This window comes from Gigantopelta aegis, chromosome 6 (genome assembly GCF_016097555.1).
Source record: "Gigantopelta aegis isolate Gae_Host chromosome 6, Gae_host_genome, whole genome shotgun sequence".
Classification (NCBI taxonomy): Eukaryota; Metazoa; Mollusca; class Gastropoda; order Neomphalida; family Peltospiridae; genus Gigantopelta; species Gigantopelta aegis.
The window spans coordinates 62,179,141-62,204,467 of NC_054704.1; the positions used below are offsets into that span (position 1 = coordinate 62,179,141).

Here is a 25,327-nt window from a genome sequence, read left to right on the forward strand (position 1 = left end):
GTTGGCAACAAGGCAATAAATAATTAAAAGACCCATCGCCAGCTTTGATATTTAATTAACACATGCGTTGTGTTGTATTTTTGGTCAAGATAGGCTGAGTTTGGGTTTGTGTTAGGTGTTTTTATTAAGTTACGAATGTGATTTAGGTGTATATGTTCCTTCACAAATGTGTCTCATGATTTGCTTCAAAGATAGACAAAAATAACAATGAATTTAATTGACTGTCTTCCTATTGTGTGAATTTGTTGTTGTTTTAAAAATGGTTATTTAGCAAAATAAAGAGTAAACAAAAGTAATGTTGGCTTTTGCATGGTCGAACAGGTGTTAGTAACGTTTTATTTTCATATCGATTTTCAACATGACGGAATGTCCAGCTAAACGTCGCTGTGTTGAACTGTCACTCGATAAACTTAAAATAAAATTAAAAGTTTCGAAAGTATACCTAAACCAACATTAAGATCTTTGAGTGAAAAGTTTGGTATAGGAAAATCAATATTTGGAGACATCATCAAGAAATGAGAGGTTTATAAGGCAGAGTTTGAAAAAAACATTAGCGGAAATAAACAGCGGTTAAAATAATGCATACAAGTTTGATTCAGCAATTGATTGACAATGCCCCATAAATGCAAACAATTTCAACATTTCATTGTTGTTATTATTGTTATTTTTAAACACTTTATCATTTTCCCTATTTCATGGAGAATGGAAGGTAGTTACATAAATGCAGACCCCTTAAAACCGGACACCTCTGATAACCGGACATTTTACTTGGCCCCTGGATGTCCGGTTTAGAAGGGTTTCACTGTACATATATATTCAGTCATTTACCAGAAGTGCCAATAGAGCAGACTATTGTGGAACGCCAACAATGTATGACTTTAAAAACTAGAGAAGGTGATCACCTACGATTTATAAAAGTAAATACATTTTTATACAAATGTTCTAATAGAAAATAAAACAATTTTCCTCTTAATAAACTTTAGTACTAATCCTTTTTTTAGAACAAGAATAAAATGAACGGCAGTTAATTAATTTTGTTTTACCTTTTTGTTTGCACATTAAATTTAGGACATAATTTACATGGACATTTATGCTAAAAGGAATTGGATTGTCTGAATTTATTTTTGCTCAACCAATAAATGGGTTGTGCATGTTTTCAATTCTGATAGGCCTGTAGAACAATGATGTCACATTTTGTGGAAACCATCTGAAGATTGATAATGAAAGCGCTTTTGATTAAATTTCTTTTATTTCTGTATGTTTTCTGTTTTTGCTTACATTTTGGTTTTTAAACAAATATTCCATAAATGTTAAGCCGTATTCACATATTCACTGATCCAACCATGCAGCATATGCATACGGAAATGAGATCGAATAATCAGACGTAGTATTCACAATGTTCCAATATAAGTGCAATACATGTTTGGCAACAGGTCTTTGTAACTGTATTAACTTTCTCAGATGCACATTGATCTTTTGGTGGGAGGTATGCTTTTGTCAGCTTCTTGTGTGTGGTTTGGCATGTGGATATGATTTCAGTCGCTACATGAGGTGATTGAAATAAATCTGGATGCTGTATCCATATGCTTATCTCGTGCTGTGTCCATATATAATATCGGTGTACAAGTGAATATAGCTGTATTAAGCTTAGTTGCAGTGACTATGCAGACCATGCAATTGAATCAATCTGTTACACAAGTTAAATTTTATTTCTTTGCTTTATGCAGTCACATGGTTATAGGTCATTAAATAATAATGGATTAAATATATTGAATACATGTCTGTGGAATTGCTGTCGAGTTTGAACAATAACGTTATGACATTTAGATGTATATCTGGGAAGTTACCCTTGTCTGCAGTTAAAATCTTTGCAGTGGGTTTGACCACAATTTACAAAGATGTAGAGTTTATGAAGATCACACCATTGGATGACAGTATTTTCTTGTTCACCTCCAAGTAAATGTCATGCATGCTTTCCTGGGTCAAACCTCAACTATCCAGGACCTAGATTAATGGTTAGTACTGTAAATCAGGAAATGTTGGTGAGCCAGACATTTTAGCTAATATGGCAAGCATACACAAGATGATAATATTTTATGATGCTGAATTTGAAAAGACATACAACAGACTGTTGAGAGACATTTTGTACTATTGTTTTGTCAGTGATTAACTGAACACACAACAATGGTGACATGCTATTGATTGAAACTAAAGGACAGCAAACAACAATAGTTGATTAGCAGGCACATTACTGCAATTTTCTACTAAATTTATGTTGTCTGTAAGCTGCATGATGACAAAATTATCCAAAATTTTATTTCAGCTGATCTTACAACTTAAGGGTGGGTTTTGTCTTCTGATCTGGCAACTTCGCTAAAGTTTTATGTTGCTAATATGTCACTTATTTGGATTTCACTAAATTTTTACATCACTAATATTTTAGGATTTACAATATTTTGGTGAGTATGAGAGAAGCAAGTGTAGTCGTCTTACATTAAAACATTACTCTGAGGACAGGGATACAAACCAAGTTTGTCGCTCTTAAAGCTCATCAACTTACCACTATTATGTTTAAGAGAAGTCAGTGTTAAAACTCACTCTGGGGACTGGGCCCAAGTACCTGTCAGTCTTAAGTTAATCTAGTAAATAGTTTTTAAAATTATATTAATATTAGTAACAACTAATGAATCTAGTTTTATTTAGGAAATTCTTTGAGTCGAGTTTCAAATCTGAAGTCTGAACATCCATCAAGTGCAGGAAGTTCTCGCAGTGATATTTCTCAGGTATGTGTCTAAGTGTACATAAACATGTCCCTAAAATAACATGATTTTTACATTTTCAACATTAAAATAGGTCTTGAAATTTTGAGGGGTTTTAAACATTATTTAATGAATGCAATACTTATTTTCATTATCTGGATTCTAGCAATAGATTTCATTAAAACAATTATAACAGATTATTGCACAGATACTTATTGTAAACATTGTCTGTTGTTTTATTAGTTACCTTCGTTTATTGATTAGGTGTCGGTGAAAGTCCAGAATGAAAAGAACATTAAAAAGTCTGAGATGCCAAGAGCAGACAAATCAAAGAGGTTTAGTGACGTGAAGAGCTCAATTCCGCCCCCAGGTAAGTGATTTCTAAAAACTCATGTTTGTTTCTCATTTAATCTTATTGATACAACACTAGGAAAAAAAATAGATATAGCTATATTCATTTTACAGGTCTGTTTCTTTCAATCAGTGAAGACTACTTAACCCAATTTGACCATAGTCCCATATTATTGTGAATTTAGAATATTAAGTATTTTCAATCATTTCTTAGTGATATAAAATATTTTTTTAAACTAGAATACATACATGCTGCTATTGGTGTCAGTGTTTGTCACACCATTATGTGTGGTTAAAGTTATGAAAAGCAAAAGATTACTTTTCGGATAAAAACCAAAAATTGTTTATGTTTAATTTAAGTTTTTGCACTTGGTTCTACAATTACTGCGGTAGGTGAACGAAATTCCATAGCAGGCGTATATTTGTTTTTACATAATTACATACATACTTGCATACTAAGGGCCAAATTTACGAAGCCTGTTTTTCTGAAACGCAGGTGTTTAAGCATTGTAAATATATGTAGTTACAGGCATGTAAGATATAAACAGGTTTTGTAAATTCGGTCCTAAATGTACAAGAGACAATTGTCCTATGTGGTACACATGTTTTGTCTTGTGACAATTTTTGCAAACCTAATGAAAAGGAAGATGGATGGTTTGGCTAACATGAAATTCATTGTGCATGTCTTAAATGTTATGATGTATAATGTTTCTGCATGTTATAGCATCAGTTTGTTACCCTAACAGTATTTTGTCTTTCATGTATTAAAACTTAACAATTAGTCTTAATTAACTGGTGAACATTCTAGAGTTTTGTTTTTACTCTTTTATTAGTTTGGTCTGTATCATTTGTATAACAACACTGCTTTTTCTGTCTGCAACATGAAATATTTCCCTCAAACCTAATTTTATTCATAACACCTTGAGCAAAGTTAATAAAAATTAAAATTTTCTGTTACTTTTTTATTTTTATTAAAAAATTACATAGTTTATAGAATCCTATATAAAAAATCCTAAAAGGCCATACCTTCTAAAGAAGTGCAAATAAAGTAAGTTTGTTGAAATGTGAAGCCAGCAGCCTGACAGTAGATAAGATGCTGTTATAAATGGTTTGGTAAAACGGCTTGATGTTTAACTTGTAGTGCCAAGAAAATCCATTTCAAAACCAGCAGAGAAAAAACGTGCAGTGGCAATCAAAATTGATGTTCCTAAGAAAGATGCACAAAAAACATCGAACTCAAAACAGTCGCCGAGTAAGTGAAATGTTAGTGGCCATCCCGTATGTTTGTAGTCCGCTGGCCTCTGCATGGACAAAATGTCTTGACAAACTGAGCTTTCAGCACGCTGATTTTTGTTTTCTGTTTCCTTTTCCCCTCACATTCATTTGTTGTGTAAATACCGCGGTGAATTATTCTGTCGCCTTCCTTCAGTGTGAAAGCTTGTTTTATACCTATAACTATTCATTAGTTTTTCTCAGTTGTGGTTATTTGATGTTTGTTTTCGGGGTTTTGTTCTAGTATTAATATAAACTAGTTTACAATGGTCATGGATATAAATATTATTTTAGAAAAAAATGGAATTAATAATCATACTAAATGAAAAATAAAGAATAACAGTTTTCATTATGAAAGCTTGAGGTGCTTGCATCGCAGGATCAAACCATCTCGGTGGATCCATTCAACTGATTGGATTTTTTCTCATTCCAACCAGTGCTCCACAAGTGGACAAAGGCTGTGGTATGTGCTTTCCTGTCTCAGGGAAAGTGCATATAAAAGATCCCTTGCTGCATTAGGAAAAATGTAGCAGGTTTCCTTGGATGACTACGAGTCAGATTACCAAATGTTTGACATCCAATGAGGGGGCAGAATGTAGCTCAGTGGTACAGTGCGATCGATCTAGGATCGATTCCCGTCGGTGAGCCCATTGGGCTATTTCTCAATCCAGCCAGTGCTCCACAACTGGTGTAACAAAGGTCATGGTATGTACTATTCTGTCTGTGGGATGGTGCCTATAAAAGATTCTTTGCTGCTGATCGAAAAGAGTGGTGACAGCGGGTTTCCTCTCTCAATATATATGTGGTTCTTAACCATATGTCCGACGACATATAACCTTAAATAAAATGTGTTGAATGCCTTGTTAAATAAAACATTTCCTTTCTTCCAATAGCCGATGATTAATTAATCAATGTACTCCAGTGGTGTCGTTAAACAAACCAAAATTTTACTTTTTATGAAAACTATTATTTTTGTTCATTTCCCCTGCAGTTGGACTATCAATTTGTAATTTTTAAAAAGTAAATTTGTACATTATGATTAATGCATGTTACAAAATGTAATGATTATACTTAATTTTTACCTATTGTCATTATCATCTAGAATGCCAACCAGTCATCAGTCCAAAGTTAAGTTTTGTTTTGGGCACAAAGTTTAATTCCCATCTGCTGTGTGCTTCATTTTCATTTCAACTTATTTTCATGATTATATCCAATTGAGGTTCAAGTATGCTGTCCTGGGCACACACCATGGCTATCTGGGTTGTCTGTCCAGGACAGTGGGTTAGTTATTGGTTGTTAGTGGTTAGTAAGAGAAAAGAGGGTGTAGAGGTCTTGTGCCTACCCATTGAGTTGTTAAAACTTGCTCAGGTTGGGAGCTGCGAACTCAGTACATACCTAGCAGCCAAAGCTGTGTGCTAACGTTTCTCTAAATAATATACAGTAGTCAATAACATTGTTAATTATATTTCCTTGTTACCTTCCTCCGAGATGCGAGAATAGAACAGTTTATACATTTCAGTGCACCTGGTGTTGCAGTCGACAATATCATAGTAACTAAAATTATTAGTAAAACAAAATAAACATTGTCCAGAATTAAAATATATGTATTTTACTTAGTAATGAAGTATAATAAAGTGACAGTCAGGTATGTGGAGAAAACGGTTTTGGTTTTGATTCACTTGTTGCTTGCACAGTTTGGCTTAATATACTGCACAACACGACAAACTGTAGGCAGTTTTATAGCTACAAATATAACATTTTTTAAATATGGATCAGAATCTGGAATTGTGGTCGTTGGGGGGGGGTCTAGCAGAGAGCACTGTTCCATGAACTATAAAATTAATGCACACCCTCGGTTAAAAATCAACTATATAACTTGACCTACAACCCACCCTTCAAATGCCTAATCAACGACAGTCACACCCTTGTTTTGACTTCATACACAAGACATGTAGCATTTCTAACAGTAATTGTTTGATATGGTAAATTTGATGAATTCATGACACTTTTTATTTCTTTAATTTTTTTAAAACTTAAACCATATTGTGTCTTAACATTATGAAAAATAAAAACATACTGACGTGTAAACTGCTTTGTCTGCTCTCAGAACTGTTTTTACAGGGGTATAGGTAAGTAGACCAGTTTTTATTTCAATGTGGCAAAGCATTATAATAATGTAACTAATTTTGAATTTGAATGACATCAGTATTACAATGACGTCACTTTGCATCTCCTTACAATAACAATAAACTGGGTGCATGACAATTCCGTTTTAAGAACGCTCGAAAATTCCAATTCCAAATTGCTATTCAAAATGCTTTATTTGAAGATTACTAATGCACTAATTGTGTTTGAATTATGATAAGATATGTTATATTTATTGTCTACGAAGCCAAAACAAGAGTGCGAAAAGTGATTGGCATCTAACTTAAGCCAGGACATAACGTAAAGTAGTGTTTTGTACATGCAAATACATATATATTTTATTTGATCTGAAATAAAATAGTGAGGCTAGCTTTGTGTAAAATATTACTTAAAATGCCCTAAACCTAATTCATAATTCTTTAGAAGTAAGAATATCGTCACCATACCAGTAGAAGTTGATTAACAAAAATGTCATTAAAAGGCATTGCCTCAGGCCAGTATAGTGCCCTTGGACCTATAATAAGGTCATTGTGAAAAGCTCCATTTAATACAATTTAAATACAACAAGAATTTAATTGTAGTGAACACTATTCTGTTTACATGATGTGCAAGCACAGACAATTTCAATATTTAAAAGTTATTTAAGTAAATATTATGTGTGGGATCAATTAATTTGTAGTTGGTTTTTTACAAATAAATGTCGAAATAACAACACATTATTTATCTCAGATTTACTATGTATTCTGTTTAGTAACTTTCAGATAATGTTTATAAACATGTTATGTAGATGCATTTTGCAGCTTGTCAGTTTATTACATAAAATGTATTGTTATTCAAGTAATGATTTAATGTACCTATAGTAAGTCACAGAGTAGTTTATATTTATCACATTAGTACATTTAAAAAAAAAACAATTCATGAAAAATGTTTCATCTTATTTATGCACCAAAGCACATACTTATTTCATTCAAGGCAAAACTGCAAGGGGAGACAAATCTTTCTAACTAATGGACATGGTCATATTCCTCCTTTGATCACAGTTTATTTTAAAAACTTGCAATTGTTTAAGATTTAAAAAAGTGTGTTTGTTTGTTTGTTTGTTTATATATATACAACCTGTATATAACATTTGGTAATTTTGACATATAGTCTTAAAGAGGAAACAGCTATATTTTCCCATGTGTTAAATGGATCCAACAAACCACAGCACATATATCTGAAATAATGTTTGTAAAACCAATGATTATGGAGGACAGCCCTGAAGATTCCCACACAACTTATAACCAACAAGACCGATTGAAAACTGATTTTATTATTTTCTAAACTATAGAAATACATAAAACATGCAAATATACAAAGAAATCTGGTCTGATAAGATCATATGTTTGACCTCTGGTCAGAGGACCTCACATGATGCTATTAGTGAGTCTTCATAGTTAAATGACAACAATTCCCCAGCCATTGTTTATCCCAGCATTAAAACTAAAACACTACAATTCATAATACAAGGTTTTTCCCAATATGACGTCATAATATGGGAATCTTTGATCCATTAACAGTGTGTAAATGGAGCATTTTCGAGCACTGTTCGATATGTGCGAAATAAACATTACAGACATGTGTTGGTCTTCTTTAAAAACCATTGGTTCAAAATGATCTGTTATCGGGTGCATTTTATGGATAACAAAATGATGCGATAAACATACAGTTTCTAGATACATGTGTCACTAGCTAAGTGGCCAGCAGTGGTAGACTTGCAGTAACACTGCCTGAACATTTTAATAGTTTGGTGGAGACTGACAAGTTTCTTTAACTTTTAAAAATTTATTGTGGTTGATATGACCCAGTTCTAGGTATTTGGCAAGTCTGTGATACTATACACCCTTGATGCTATACACCTGTAATGCTATACACTCGAGATGCTATACACCTGTGATGCTATACACTCATGATGATATACACTTGTGATACTATATACCCATGATGCTATACACCTGTGATGCTATATACCTGTGATGCTGTACACCCGTGATGCTATACACCCGTGATGCTGTACACCCGTGATGCTGTACACCCGTGATGCTGTACACCTGTGATGCTATATACCTGTGATGCTATACACTCATGATGATATACACTTGTGATACTATATACCCGTGATGCTATACACCTGTGATGCTATATACCTGTGATGCTATACACTCATGATGATATACACTTGTGATACTATATACCCATGATGCTATACACCTGTGATGCTGTACACCCGTGATGCTATATACCTGTGATGCTGTACACCTGTGATGCTGTACATCCGTGATGCTGTACACCTGTGATGCTGTACACCTGTGATGCTGTACACCTGTGATGCTATATACCTGTGATGCTATACACCCGTGATGCTGTACACCTGTGATGCTATACACCCGTGATGCTGTACACCTGTGATGCTATACACCCGTGATGCTGTACACCTGTGATGCTGTACACCTGTGATGCTATACACTCATGATGATATACACTTGTGATACTATATACCCGTGATGCTATACACCTGTGATGCTATATACCTGTGATGCTATACACTCATGATGATATACACTTGTGATACTATATACCCGTGATGCTATACACCTGTGATGCTATATACCTGTGATGCTATACACTCATGATGATATACACTTGTGATACTATATACCCATGATGCTATACACCTGTGATGCTGTACACCTGTGATGCTATATACCTGTGATGCTGTACACCTGTGATGCTGTACATCCGTGATGCTGTACACCTGTGATGCTGTACACCTGTGATGCTATATACCTGTGATGCTATACACTCATGATGATATACACTTGTGATACTATATACCCATGATGCTATACACCTGTGATGCTGTACACCCGTGATGCTGTACACCTGTGATGCTGTACACCCGTGATGCTGTACACCTGTGATACTATATACCCGTGATGCTGTACACCTGTGATGCTGTACACCTGTGATGCTATATACCTGTGATGCTATACACTCATGATGATATACACTTGTGATACTATATACCCATGATGCTATACACCTGTGATGCTGTACACCCGTGATGCTGTACACCTGTGATGCTGTACACCCGTGATGCTGTACACCTGTGATACTATATACCCGTGATGCTGTACACCTGTGATGCTGTACACCTGTGATGCTATATACCTGTGATGCTATACACTCATGATGATATACACTTGTGATACTATATACCCATGATGCTATACACCTGTGATGCTGTACACCCGTGATGCTATATACCTGTGATGCTGTACACCTGTGATGCTGTACACCCGTGATGCTGTACACCTGTGATGCTGTACACCTGTGATGCTATATACCTGTGATGCTATACACTCATGATGATATACACTTGTGATACTATATACCCATGATGCTATACACCTGTGATGCTGTACACCTGTGATGCTGTACACCCGTGATGCTGTACACCTGTGATGCTGTACACCTGTGATGCTGTACACCTGTGATGCTATATACCTGTGATGCTATACACTCATGATGATATACACTTGTGATACTATATACCCATGATGCTATACACCTGTGATGCTGTACACCCGTGATGCTATATACCTGTGATGCTGTACACCTGTGATGCTGTACACCCGTGATGCTGTACACCTGTGATGCTGTACACCTGTGATGCTATATACCTGTGATGCTATACACTCATGATGATATACACTTGTGATACTATATACCCGTGATGCTATACACCTGTGATGCTGTACACCTGTGATGCTATATACCTGTGATGCTACTAGAACTCCATAGTCATTGCATTTCAAAATCTTCTTGCTGACGTCTTTTTCTTCATGTTTCTTCTTTTTCGAAACCTGTAGAAAAGCAACAAGTCATGAGTATTAATGTTTTATTTGGATTACATACAATATTGCTGTGTGAGATTAAACTCTACAAACAAATGATGTGTTGAGAAAAGTTGCCAATATTATCATTAATAATCTACCTCAAAACAGTTTTGTAATTACCTTCTTTATGTTTTTTTCTTTGTGTAAAATGATCTGTATTTGGATTTAGGATCCGTTATGAGGTATCTTGGTCAACTATATACTTTTAGTCTTACAAAAAACTGATGTTTTCAGAAAATTTGCCAGACTATATTATAATTAATAATTTACCTCAAAACAGTTTTGTAATTACCTTGTTTTTTGTTTGTTTTTCTATGTAAAGTGATCTGCAGTTAGAGTTAGGCTCAAACATGATGGTATATTTGGTAAACTAATATACATTCAGCCGTACAAAAAACTTGTGTGTTGAGAAAGGTTGCCAAACAGTATTACCCTGGTATAATTAATAATTTACCTCAAAACAGTTTTGTAGGTAATTTGTTTTTTGTTTGTCTTTATGTAAACTGATCTGCAGTTAGAGTTAAGATCAATTACGATGGTATCTTGGAGAGTAATTTAGTGTTTAGTCTTACAGAAACCCTAGATAAACCACGTGCTATCTGTGTGCCACTTGAAACTCACCTTCACTGAACTTCATCATAATGACAAACTGCCCTTCATAGAATATCCTTATCTAGATCTTTACTGTATTACATGTAACCGAAAAATGAACAAAGTGCCACTCTATGTTCTTAGTAACTAATTTACAATAGTGTTTATTATTTATTTATTTTATTTTATTTTTTTATTTTTTTTTTTTATTTTTTTTTTATTTTTTTTTATTTTTTTTTTTTTTTTTTTTTTTTTTTTTTTTTATTATTTATTTTAATGTACAAGGTTGCTGCTCATATTAAAACTAAAACATTCAAAACCAACCTAGTACATATACCAGTTTATATTCCTAGATATCTATTTGATTTTTAACCATGCATTAATTAAAGGTCCATTGTCAAATGTGGTTGCATCATGTTTTTAAAAATTAATCTAATATTCTACTTTCAAATAAAAAGACAGAGATCTATTTTTTAGGGGATACAACCCACCCATCTTCTACTCAGGTAGATCATAGTCACTTTCTTTTGTAAAAGGTGTTTTATATTCCACAGAACTGTTTTTCACGTGTTTTATATTCCACAGAACTGTTTTTCACGTGTTTTATATTACACAAAAATATTTTTTTTACAGATAAGAACATGGCACAAGTGTTTATTTATTCTAAAAAAATACCTTAGTATCATCTGGCTCTTGTGTTGTGCAATTGTGCATCATCTTTTAATATGAACCATTTACCCTTTGTGAATGTAAGCAATAGCTTTGTTAATACAGATGGCTAAAACCATGCAATGCCATGTGGTGTGGTGGAGGCTCTCATTGGGATATTAATTTTAAACATTTGTGACTTCATTTTCGTGTTTTTGTTTGTAAAATAATGTCTAAAAGATTTTGTAATACTAGATTAATTATAAGAGTTGCTGACAAAATATATTGCAACATATTTTTTCATACATACAAAATTAGTGGGAGATAAAATCCAATTTTGGCTGATACAAATATTAGGATGACCAGAAATGCATTGTCTATACAGATGCTATGCATGCATAACAGAAAAACATACTAGTAATTGTATCTAATGTGCACTTTTAGTTGTTCAAAGGGCTGTAGGGTCTATATCAGAGGAAAACATGTTATACTGACGACAAACTGAGGGTACCGGTAATCTCTTTAAAGGAACTGTTCTGAGTTTGCCTTCATTGTAAAAAAATTCTGATTAATAATTCCTTTTAATGACTCAACTTACAGTTTAAATAATAAATGTTCTTGTTTAGATCATGTCTTTGCATCCAGTGTGTTTCTGATTGTCTTAATATTCCTAGTAGCTTAAATGTCTCCTAATATTCCTACTGTAGTAGCTAAAATGTCTCTTGATATTCCTAGTAGCTTAAATGTCTCCTAATATTCCTACCGTAGTAGCTTAAATGTCTCTAGATATTCCTATTAGCTTAAATGTCTTTTTATTTCCTAATACATGTATATATATTTTTTCATACATATGAAATTAATGGGAGATAAAATCTAGTTTAGATTAAGTGCTGTAAACATTAGAATGACAAGAAAGACATTGCAAATGCAGGGACTGATATTCTAGACAAGAAAACACAGTGCATATGTAATAGTAATTGTTGAAAGGGCTCAACTAGTCAGGGACATGATGCAATAGCAGCAAACTTGGGTCATGCTAGTGTCACATATATCCGTTTACTGTCGGTTTATCGGTTATCACATCCATTTGTCGTCCATAAAACACATTCGATAACAGATGATTTGAAACCAATATTTCTTAATGAAGACCAACACATATGTTCATAGCATTTATTTGTCGGATCTAGTTTTAACATGTTTTGGACAGTGCAAGGATTCCCATATTATGACGTCATATTGGGATGTAGTTTAGAAAATAAAAATATTTACTTTTCACTTGATTTTGCTGGTTATAAGTTGTATGGGAATCTTGAGAGTTGTCCTCCATAATCAATTTGTTTTACGGACATAATTTCGAATATATGTGTCATGTTTTGTCAGATCCACTTAATGCTTGTGTTTAAACTGATCCAATAAATGGATCAGTTTACAGACATATATGTGTGTCTATAGCTTAAGTCTCTTTATGGGGTGAGGGGCAGGTGTAGATCAGTGGTAGAAATGTAAGGTTTGATACAGACACTGGGTCATGCTATGTGTCATGTTTTGGGGGAATATGCTTTGCCTTACTGGTAATCAGTAACAATAGTAGCCCATGTATACACCATGGCAGCAAGATTGTTTGGATACACTATGCACAACACTAAGTGTGACAATTACTTTGGTCTCAAATTGAGTATCCACTGATTTAAACAAACGTGTCAAACAGTTCTGTTCTCTGATGGAGAGTGACATAAGAGTTATACTATATGTTATGACAATGATTTTACAACAAATAATTTATGGATTGTGCTGTGACATTCTTGTTAGATGTGAAATGCAGAAAGTACTACTTAGAGTATCCCCATAAAGGCCCCCAACAAGATCACCATTTGCATCCTGGATGATATAAGATTCTTCCAATCTGTTAAAAAAAAACTTTGAAAAGGTCAGAGTTGAGGAAATGATTTTGTCTGTAAGAATATGATCTTCTGACATTTCTTTGTGTGTCTCTATACTGTCTTGTCTTTAATTGACATTTGAAAAACACGCTGTTCATCTTACAAATTCTTGCTCTCATTTTGGGTTATGTCAGCAATATTTTCATGCTGTCCGAGCATATTTAATTTTTTGGAAAGTTTTCTTTGTGTCATAATGAGCAGAATATTGTTGACAATTATATGGATGTTATTTGGTGACAGCGACAGTCAAACTCCAGCAACCCAAACATCTGCATTGACAAGAAACAGTGATGCCAAGAAGGGTATGTTCTGTCTGTGTTAATTAGCTCATATAGAACATAAGAAAATTACAACATCCAAAAGAGAATCATTTACTGTAATGGTTGCAAGACAATTTTTTAATGGTACAGTTATTGTCAGTTTACTTGTGTTTAAGCATGATATGTGTTTAGATTGGTTTTTTATGGTAGAAAGTAAAAAAGGCAAGATATAGGTATTACTTTTCTGGTAGCAACAGTGTCAACTTTTGGGTTAAAATTTTGCATTAAAGTTTTGTGTTTAGATCTATCCATATTTCACAAAATATAAGTACTAAATCAGTGAACAGGGCAAGCTGTAGCACTCGCCAAATTCGCCAATTGCGAATTTTGAAAGCATTTGGCGAATTTTATTTTAAATTGGCGAAATAATTGCATGTAATAACTGATGATATTTTGTTATAAATTAACTGGGGTTTTTTTTGCAATTTTTGAAGTTTCATAGAAAATTTGGCGAAATGTCACCCAGAGCTAACCCTAAGTGAACCAACCTATGGATGTTCATCACAACTTGCATGTGAAAAGAATTTAAAATTCATTAATTAAACATTTTTAATTAAAATATTTTTGTGTTTAGCTTAACATAAAAGTGTTGTGTGTAGCTCTATTTCTTATAAACTATAAGTCCTAGATCATTGAAACTTGTTTTTGACAATTTATTTTCTCATATATGGGATTCTGATCTCCAAAATGTCATTCTAATAAATTGTGTTTCATGAACAAGCTGCCAACATTGTTGCACTAAACAAAGAATATAGTGTAATTATGTCACTGATGGCAGGAAACTAAATATGACAATGTAGATATTTAAAAGCAATTACTTTTAAATACATCTTATTTGCTATTTAGTAATTAAATTTTATTGTGTAGTATCATGTTTTTTTATTTCTTTTTATTGGCATAATTTATGGAACTCTTTCATAAGGGTGCAACAGCCGATGTCAGTCTGTGTGGATCACACACATGTTAATTGGTTCTGTAAGTTTAATGACATGTTTCCTTTAAAAACTGGTTGTTTTTACCATGGAAATAATAAAGAAATTATCAATCACATTATGATCACACAAAAATAATGAAACCTGTTTGAGAACTAGAGGAGGAGGAGGAAATGATTTATTTAACGACGCACTCAACACATTTTATTTACGGTTATATGGCGTCAGACATATGGGCAAGTACCACACAGATACATAGAGAGGAAACCCACTGTCGCCACTTCATGGGCTACTCTTTTCGATTATCAGCAAGGGATCTTTTATATGCGCTATTCCACATATCACGGCCTTTGTTACACCAGTTGTGGAGCACTGGCTGAAACGGTTAATAGCCCAATGGGGCCACCGATGGGGATCGATCCTAAAGCAAGTGCTTTACCACTGGGCTACGTCCATCCCCATTGTTTGAGAACTGTGTTATACCTCTCATTCAAGGAATTGTGTTAGAACTGTGTTATACCTCTCATTCAAGGAATTGTGTGAGAACTGTGTTATACCTCTCATTCAAGGAATTGTTTGAGAACTGTGTTATACCTCTCATTCAAGGAATTGTGTTTATACCTCTCATTCAATTGTTTGGAATTGTGTGAGAACTGTGTTATACCTCTCATTCAAGGAATTGTTTGAGAACTGTGTTATACCTCTCATTCAAGGAATTGTTTGAGAACTGTGTTATACCTCTCATTCAAGGAATTGTTTGAGAACTGTGTTATACCTCTCATTCAAGGAATTGTTTGAGAACTGTGTTATACCTCTCATTCAAGGAATTGTGTGAGAACTGTGTTATACCTCTCATTCAAGGAATTGTTTGAGAACTGTGTTATACCTCTCATTCAAGGAATTGTTTGAGAATTTTCAAATGATCCTTGCACACATTTAATAATCTCTATATGTCACAAGTATTGTACCGTACCTGGTAGTTCTGATTAAACATGCTTGTATAGTAGCATCCTTATAAACATTATTTTGATGTAAAACTGTTTGATATAGCCATATATAATTCTTTCTGCCCATGTGAACTGTTACTTCAATATATAAGTAAAGGGAGAGAGGTATATGCAGTTACTAAAAACGGATGTGGCATGTCATATAATAGATAATAGTTTCCTCCTGCTAATTTATCCAAATTACTTCACAGTGCCAGTTAGGCCAAACAGGGGACAGCTAGCTGCCTTGTGGAATATTCCATATGTTAACTGGGGGTTACAGCTTATTCTGTCTCAAGATAGAATGTACAATCACATGTTTGGCAACCTGTCAACCAACTCTACTTGTTTCCCCCACAGCTATCCTATAATTGCAACCTGTTGATGTCTACCAGATATTTGTCACTATTCCTTGCAGAACACTTACAAACGTACACAAGAGATGTTGTTTACAAAGCAATTCTATTACCCTCTCCTCCCTAATTCCTGATTTGGGAGCAATGGAAGTTGTTTTAAAGGCCACCCCCATTTTGAGTGGCCTGTCTTTTATGGGTCACTTGATTTATCATACTGGTATTTCACAATTCTAGCTTTGTGTGGCAAAAGGCTTTTTTTTCTTGGAGAAGTTTGTTGGCATGTTACAAGAAATGTGGAGTTCTTGGCATTCTTTGTGGAGTCGGGACTAAAGATTGGTATTTAGAGACAGCAGTTTTGTGACTTAAGTACACAATGTATTTTATATACACAGAAAATTATTGAAGGATTTATTTTGGTTCAAGTTTTCTTGAATCATGTCCTCTTTTTTCTTTCTTTTGTTTTTTCTTCTTTTTTTTTTGGATGCAAGGTTCACTAAATGCAGTGCATTGTAAAATAATACATTCTGGTATATAAAGATGACTGTATAGACAAAAACATTTCTGACATTGTTGCAAAATCTGCTGTACATGTAGACATGTAAGAAAATATTTCTTTGTTTGCAAGTGGATTACATGATTTTCAGTACCTGGGGAACATCCGGTGGTTTACTACACTGCACAGATAGTAACGTATGTGTGACAACAACTTGTGAAGAATTACTCTGCAATGCATATTGGTCTTCAACTGCTTAAACAAGTGTCCGTTTGAAAGTCATTTGCAAGGGCAACATGTTTTTTTAACAAAGGAGGTGTAACTTGACATTTAGCTAAATACCAATAAACAACTGTGTACTCTACGTCAGAGACTGATCATCACATTTGAAATAGGATTTTGTCCTCCGAGCGGTGGTGAAGTTCCAGGAGATAGTTTATTCATCTTCGTGGTTGTTATAATTCATCATGAGTACAAGCAGACGGACAAAACAGTACTCCAGTTATTCTTTGCCTTATGTCGATTATGGTAGGGTCAGCTATGGTAGAACATCTGACTATGGTAGGACATCTGACTATGGTAGAACATCTGACTATGGTAGAACATCCGACTATGGTAGAACGTCCAGCTATGGTCACAGTTCTGATTATGGTAGATCAGATACTTACAGAAGCTCTGATTATAGTCGCAGTTCTGTCAGCAATAAACTTGACCATACCCGACAGGATTACAACAAGTTTTCACTGGAAGGTAGGTTATAAATATATATTCCTTAGAATGAGATCTTGCTTTGTAGAATAAATATTAACTTAAAACAAATTGCTTTGAACATCTAGAGCAAGGTTATTATTATCTAGAATCATTATTTAGGATCATCGGGAATTCAGTATTAAAATAGCATGTTAGGTTTTAATGCCTTTGAAATTTTAAGAGTAAAGATACTATTATAAAGGTTTAGTGCAAATTGCATGTAGATACCATTAATAAAGTTTGTTTTGTTTAACGACACCACTGGAGCACATTGATTAAATTAATCATTGGTTATTGGATATCTAACATTTGGTAATTCTGACTCGTAGTCATTGGAGATCCTACTGCAGCAAGGGATCTTTTATATGCACTTTCCCACAGACAGGAAAGCACATACCACAGCCTTTGTCCAGTTATTGTGCACTGGTTGGAACGAGAAAAAACCCAATCCGTTGAATGGATCCACCGATTTGGTTTGATCTTGCAACGCAAGCACCTCAAGCGAGCACTCAACCGACTGAGCTAAATCCTGCCCCATGCCATTATTATGACAAAAGTAATTAAAAAGTTTGACAAATATAAAACCCTTTTTAAAACTATCTTGAATGTGTACAGGTAGTTTACAAAACATTTGTGGTGTCACTGAGAAACTGAAATTTGATTATCAGTTCTACATTATAATCAGCCTTAATTGTATTACTTTCACATAAGCCAAGTGCAACAGGTTGTCAAAATGCAGTAAACAAATTTATGTATTTCTATTTTGACTTGGAATGCAGCACCGTATTTTAAGTTGTTCACAGGTAATAGCTGGTGGTGCTTGCCAGACAGACAAGCTAGTTTTGTTTTCTTTTAGCAAACAGCCAATAACAGCAGCCAGACTCTGATGTCTCTACAGAGAACTTGTACATTGATTTATTACTATTAATTACATACATGTAGTTAAATTCTGTTTAATATCTATGCAAGTAATAATATAATTAACTTGACATCCACTGAGGGGATTTGAAATAATACTAATGTACTTTAAAGCTGCCATCTTGCTCACTGTATTATATTGTGTACTAATGCAAAATGTACCACACATAACTACAGTTTGTATAAATGTTACAGGTATCTATGCTGTTAGCAGTTATCTTCAGAAGAGGGGTGGGATGTAGTCAAGTGGTAAAGTGCTTGCCTGATACACAGTCAGTGTGGGATCAATCCCTGTTGGTGGACCCATTGGGTTATTTTTTATTCCATCCAGTGCACCACAACAAGGAAGGAAGGAAGGAAATGTTTTATTTAACGACGCACTCAACACATTTTATTTACGGTTATATGGCATCAGACATATTGTTAAGGACCACACAGATATTGAGGGAGGAAACCCGCCGTCGCCACTTCATGGGCTACTCTTTTCGATTAGCAGCAAGGGATCTTTTATATGCACCATCCCATAGACAGGATAGCACATACCACGACCTTTGATGTACCAGTTGTGGTGCACTGGCTCCAGCAAGAAATAGCCCAATGGGCTCACTGACGGGCATCGATCCCAGATCGACTGCATATCGAGCGAGCGCTTTACCACTGGGCTACGTCCTGCCCGCTGCACCACCACTAAGGCCACGATATGTGCTGTCCTGTCTGTGTGATGGTAGATATAAAAAATCCAATGCTATTAATGGAAAATGTAGCGGGTTTCCTGTCTAAGACTATATGTCAAATTACCAACTGTTTGACATCCATTAATAAATCAGTGTGCTCTAGTGGTGTCATTAAACAAAACAATGTTTAACTTTATCTTTAGATGTTTAATTTATACTCGAGTTGCCATGTGTGTAATATGTGTTGTAGCATACACCAGTGAAATAGCACCCCACCTCTGAGTGTTATAGTGGAGAATAACACATTCTGTCACCTAGATTAGTGAGTATTGTGAAAGAATATCAAAGAATGGTGTTCAACAGGAACATATTTCATGTGGATGGTCTCATGTAAAATGGAGCATTCGCTTGATGTGTGGCTGGTTTGGGATCAATCCCCATCCGTGGGCCCATTGGGTTATTTCTCACTCCAGCCAGTGCACCACGACTGGTACATCAAAGGCCGTGGTATGTGCTATCCTGTCTATGGGATGGTGCATATAAAAGATCCCTTGCTGCTAATCGAAAAGAGTAGCCCATGAAGTGGCGACAGCAGGTTTCCTTTCTCAATATCTGTGTGATCCTTAACCATATGTCTGACGCCATATAACCATAAATAAAATGTGTTGAGTGCGTCGTTAAATAAAACATTTCTTTCTTTCATGTAAAATGGTTAAACTTTTTAACTGCTCAAAGTCCAGCTTTAAAGTACAAATACAGTGCTTGGCCAAATGCAATTATACAATATTAGAAGGAAAATTATACAGAACATCACTAAAGTTAACATGTATAGGATCTAAGTAACATATGTGCAGTTAATTTTGGAACTACTGTCATTTAAAATATTGCTTGTATTTTAGTTGTAAATGAAATGCTAATTTCTCCTTCTGTGTGCTGCTGACTTGCTAAGTGATGAGTTTATGGATTAATTAGCTATTCGCTGGTGATGGTTCCTGTTCAGACTGTCAGCTATTATTAGTTCACGTGCTGCCTGCCAAAGATAAAACACTTGGTGGAGTCCATTCTTTGTGTTTTCATATCAAGATTCTTGAATTAATGCCAATTTACTTTATCTCTTACAGATTTACAATCTGTATGTGCAAGTTGAATAACGGCTTATGAAACAGGAGTAACCTTTTTCAGAGTTGAGAAATAATGAATACATGTGTGCTCTCTAGTTGCTAATAGATATGACCATTTTATGTGAGGAGTTACATACTTGTGTATGTGATGAATTACATACTTGTGTATGCGAGTGTATGCGAGGAGTTACATATTTGTGTATGTGAGGAGTTACATACTTGTGTATGCGAGGAGTTACATACTTGTGTATGCGAGTGTATGCGAGGAGTTACATACTTGTGTATGTGATGAATTACATACTTGTGTATGCGAGGAGTTACATACTTGTGTATGCGAGTGTATGCGAGGAGTTACATACTTGTGTATGCGAGGAGTTACATACTTGTGTATGCGAGGAGTTACATACTTGTGTATGCGAGGAGTTACATACTTGTGTATGCGAGTGTATGCGAGGAGTTACATACTTGTGTATGTGAGGAGTTACATACTTGTGTATGCGAGGAGTTACATACTTGTGTATGCGAGTGTATGCGAGGAGTTACATACTTGTGTATGCGAGGAGTTACATACTTGTGTATGCGAGGAGTTACATACTTGTGTATGCGAGGAGTTACATTCTTGTGTATGCGAGTGTATGCGAGGAGTTACATACTTGTGTATGTGAGGAGTTACATACTTGTGTATGCGAGGAGTTACATACTTGTGTATGCGAGTGTATGCGAGGAGTTACATACTTGTGTATGCGAGGAGTTACATACTTGTGTATGCGAGGAGTTGCATACTTGTGTATGCGAGGAGTTGCATACTTGTGTATGCGAGGAGTTACATACTTGTGTATGTGACGAGTTACATACTTGTGTATGCGAGGAGTTACATACTTGTGTATGTGTTTTATATGTCACATTGTGTATCAAATTATTATTCAGTCAGATTAGGTTAAACATCCATTAGCAGTTTCTTGAACTGCTGTCACGTTCATGTATGTCTGATGTGCTGTAGGCATCAGCAGTGAATTCCTGTGTATTGTTAATCGTGGCACTTACAAAGGTCTTTCGTAGGTTGTCAAGTGAAATATTTCTGCATTACTGCAACACAGCACATATGGGTATAGAATGAAAGTAACCCCACACTTTGCTGTTGTAGTGTTTGATGTGCAGCCTGCACAGGCTTTAGAAAAACAAACAAAACAAATGGCATGTGTTGGTCTGAATATTCTGACCTTATTTGCATAAGTGTAAACAGTTTACACAAGTAAAATTCTTAAAAATTACTAACAGATTTGGGTAAATGTTGGTACTAATAGTTCAGGCCATTCCAACCAAAGTGTTGACTAAGCATTATGTTTAGGTCATTCCAACCAAAGTGTTGACCAGGCATTATGTTCAGGCCATTCCAATCAAGGTGTTGACCAAGCGTTATGTTCAGGCCATTCCAACCAAGGTGTTGACCAAGCATTATGTTCAGGCCATTCCAGACAAGATGTTGACCAAGCATTATGTTCAGGCCATTCCAACCAAGGTGTTGACCAAGCATTATGTTTAGGCCATTCCAACAAAAGTGTTGATCAGGCATTAGGTTCAGGCCATTCCAACCAAGGTGTTTACCAAGCATTAGGTTCTGGCCATTCCAACCAAGGTGTTGACCAAGCATTAAGTTCAGGCCATTCCAGGAAAGTGCATGTCAGGAATTTATTTTGGAGAATGCTCTTGTTCCTTAGAATTAATGAAAACTCACTACCAAGGACTGTTTTAACCATGTTCAACCTGTCATTCCAATATGGTGGTAGGTGAGTAATGGCAGCTTCTAATTGTTGAAGAGGTGCCTCTGGACTTCCCGGATCACCAGAATATGTTTCGCTCTGCCAGATTTGCCAGACGCATTACAACTCCTTTCCTCAGCCTACATCTAATAATGGTCACTCTCCTAGTGACCCAACTACAGCTAGGCGGTTATTTCGGTCTCTCGCCTAGAGACATATCTGAGAGACATCTGGAATGGAGGGCACAACGGTTGGGCTGACTGGGGGTGGGGGTGCTGGATGGATGGGGGTACTCCACCGGAAATAGGTTAGGCCATAGGGCGTAAGCGGTTTAGGCCGTAGGGTGAGCTAGGGTTGTCCAGGGGACTACCTCCCCCCCCTCCGGGGCCTCCCCATGGTTCGGCCACACTGAAGTTCCCGATAGGATGGATGTGCTCTCTATCTTTCTCTCCTAATAAATAAATAATAATAAAATTCTAATAATCTTAATTATTAAATAGCAACTTCCTGTGGCTCATGTCTAATCCAGCCTTTCCCCCCTTTTCCCCCAACACACAGGGCTTAATGTTCTTTTAAATTTGGCTGCCCATATAAAATTGGTGACAAAATTTTGTGGCTGTCTCTGTATTATTTTTATATTATAAATACCTTTAGATTGCACCATTAAAATTTTAAGTATAAATGCCCCCCTTTTGTTTATTTGTTTTTTAATTATCTTTTGGCATAATTTCAAAATTGTCCCAGTAACTTTCTGTCCCGGAGCAGACCCCCAGCTATCCAGAGTTTGGCCCCGGGATAGACATGCTTGAAGCCTTAGTGGCATATAAGCATGTTAAATATTATCAATCAATCAACCTGTCAGTCATACCCTCCCCCCTCCCAGTTTTCATTTGCTCTCTCCTCTCATGCCTGACCACCATGTGATTGACTGAAACAGAATAAAACAACAATCACTAGCTACTAATCAGATTATGATAACACCTGCTAACAGAGATATTTTCCAGGTGGACACATTTCTTCCATTCTGAAAAGTGTTTTTTTCTCTCTTTTTTTTTTTTTTTTTTTTTTTTTTATCAGTGAGTGTTCATGGTTTGTTTAGCAATTTCACACACCTGTCCATTTCATCAACATAGATAAATGTAATGGACCATGAGTAAATGGATCTGAGCTGAATGTAGTGTGGTGTGAGTTACTAGTAATAGCAGAATCAGTTCTTAAAGTTTGACTGTCCTGATAAGACAATGTTGTATCACATTAACCAGCAATTTTACACAAAAAACCTGGAACATGTAATGAGTAAATGGATCTGAGCTGAATGAAGTGTGGTGTGAGTTACTAGTAATAACAGAATTAGTTCTTTCTGTCTGACTATACTGATAAGACAATGCTGTACCAAATGCTGTACACAAAAAAACTTGGAACATGTTGTTTTTGGCAACTTAGTCTGTAAAAAAAAAAAAATGTTTTGTTCAATTATTTATTTTTCATTTTCATTTCCTACAGTTTCGAACACAGTCTGTTTATTATATTTATCTCACAGACATATTTTTTTAATGTTGATCTGTTTCATAAAAGTAGTCCGACAAAAATGTTAATAACAATAAAACACCACAGTAATATAAATAGCACCCAGCAAGTTTCTGTTAACTGAGAGCATTGATTTGAAGCAGGAAGGAAAAGGAATGTTTGTTTAACTACTATAATTAGGTGTTTAATGGTAATTGTGATATTTAGATTTGAGGGTGAGAAAATACCATGCAACAGGCTGTCCTCTTTAGCAGCAAGTTATCTTTTATATGAGGTTTCCCACAGACAGGAGAGAACATATACCATGGGTTTTTTACGGAAAACTTACTGGAATGAAGACAGCTCATATAAGGATCAAACTATTAACCATTAAGGACAGAGTTAGCCAACTCAATGGTTGCATTTTACTTTCCTCCATTTCCGACATATGACTGGTACGTTGAGATTAACAACATAGGTCAGCAGTCAAACGAGATCATGATGATGTGTTCCACTGCACTGTATTATGATACACATCATGTTTACATGTGGCATTTGTACATGCATACATACTTACACACAACCACAAACACAGTCACACATGCACAGTCACACAGACACTCACACACGCATGCACACACACACACACATGCACACACACACACACATGCACACACACACACATACACGTGTGTACACATACACGCGTGCACACACACACTCAGACACGCATGCGCACACACACTCAGACACGCACGCACGCACGCACACATGCACACACACACACACATGCACACACAAATACACGTGCACACATACACAGAGACACACATGAGGGACAGGCTAGCACGATACGCCATATTGAAATATGTAACTAATAGTCCATTAATGTAAAACAATTGCTGGTGCCATCTCTGTGATGAAGTCTGTTGAAGAACTTCATCTTCACTTAGCAGGAATGTGTTGTTTCAGTCACACACTGACACATTGACAGACAAATGGAGAACATGTGTTTTTACTGATTGAAGAATTTTGAACATGCACAGATAACAGACATTCAAAGCAAACCACTTACAAGTCAATAAATTCCAGGTTCTGACCCATCCCACAGGTTAATGAAATGAGCTTCCTTCCATGTGGGTTCCAGGGGAGATGCACTGTGATTTCTGGTACACCAGCTGTCGGTGAGTCCTGCAGACTTGAAATCATTTCCTCACTAGGTGACCAAGTTGAAAGACAAACATTCTTTGATGCTTAATAGACTTAATTTCCATCAGCATTCCTATTGACATTGAATACTGATCCTGTCACATCTAATTGTTCCTGGCCAGATAGGTTTTATAAAGTGGAAAGGTGGCAAAACATACATATAGCCTATATGCTACCAGTAATCAGAACATGACCTCTTGCTTCCAATTCATTGTAAACAAAACAAAAATGTTAAGAGAGTTAGTATGGGTTTAAAAGGTAATAGCGTGTTATATATGAGTGTATTTCATTTATATACACATGGAAATTAATCAAGCGCCATCTAAATTAAATTGTAATGGAGCCAAAAAGGTGCTTAGAAGTAATTGTCCATGTCGAGATGGAATCGATAAATTACCACTGAGGAGCAATTTTGTATGATTCCAGCTCCATAGTTAATTTCCATTTATTGCCCATTTGGGCTCAAATACTCTTGGTAATATTTTTTCGATAAATGCACAGTGTGGAGATTGCTAATACAGCCACTGATTGGCTGGCTTAAAAAAACAGTTGGTTGTTTGCCATGGCCGGAACTTCACTTTCATTTATATAATGTTTCCATTCATGAGTCTGATTACACATACGATATATGATCTACAAACATGTAGAGGAATGTTTT

At 35.5% G+C, this 25,327-nt stretch overlaps 1 protein-coding gene across 1 annotated transcript in view; it reads left to right on the forward strand.

Annotated features, from left to right (window-relative positions):
* LOC121374428 overlaps positions 1-25,327 on the forward strand; it is an 86,424-nt gene that overhangs the window by 21,493 nt on the left and 39,604 nt on the right. Inside the window, exons 7-8 of the mRNA XM_041501530.1 lie at positions 2,704-2,783; positions 3,024-3,129. Of these exons, the coding sequence (XP_041357464.1) occupies positions 2,704-2,783; positions 3,024-3,129 (186 nt within the window). The remainder of the gene's footprint in view (positions 1-2,703; positions 2,784-3,023; positions 3,130-25,327) is intronic.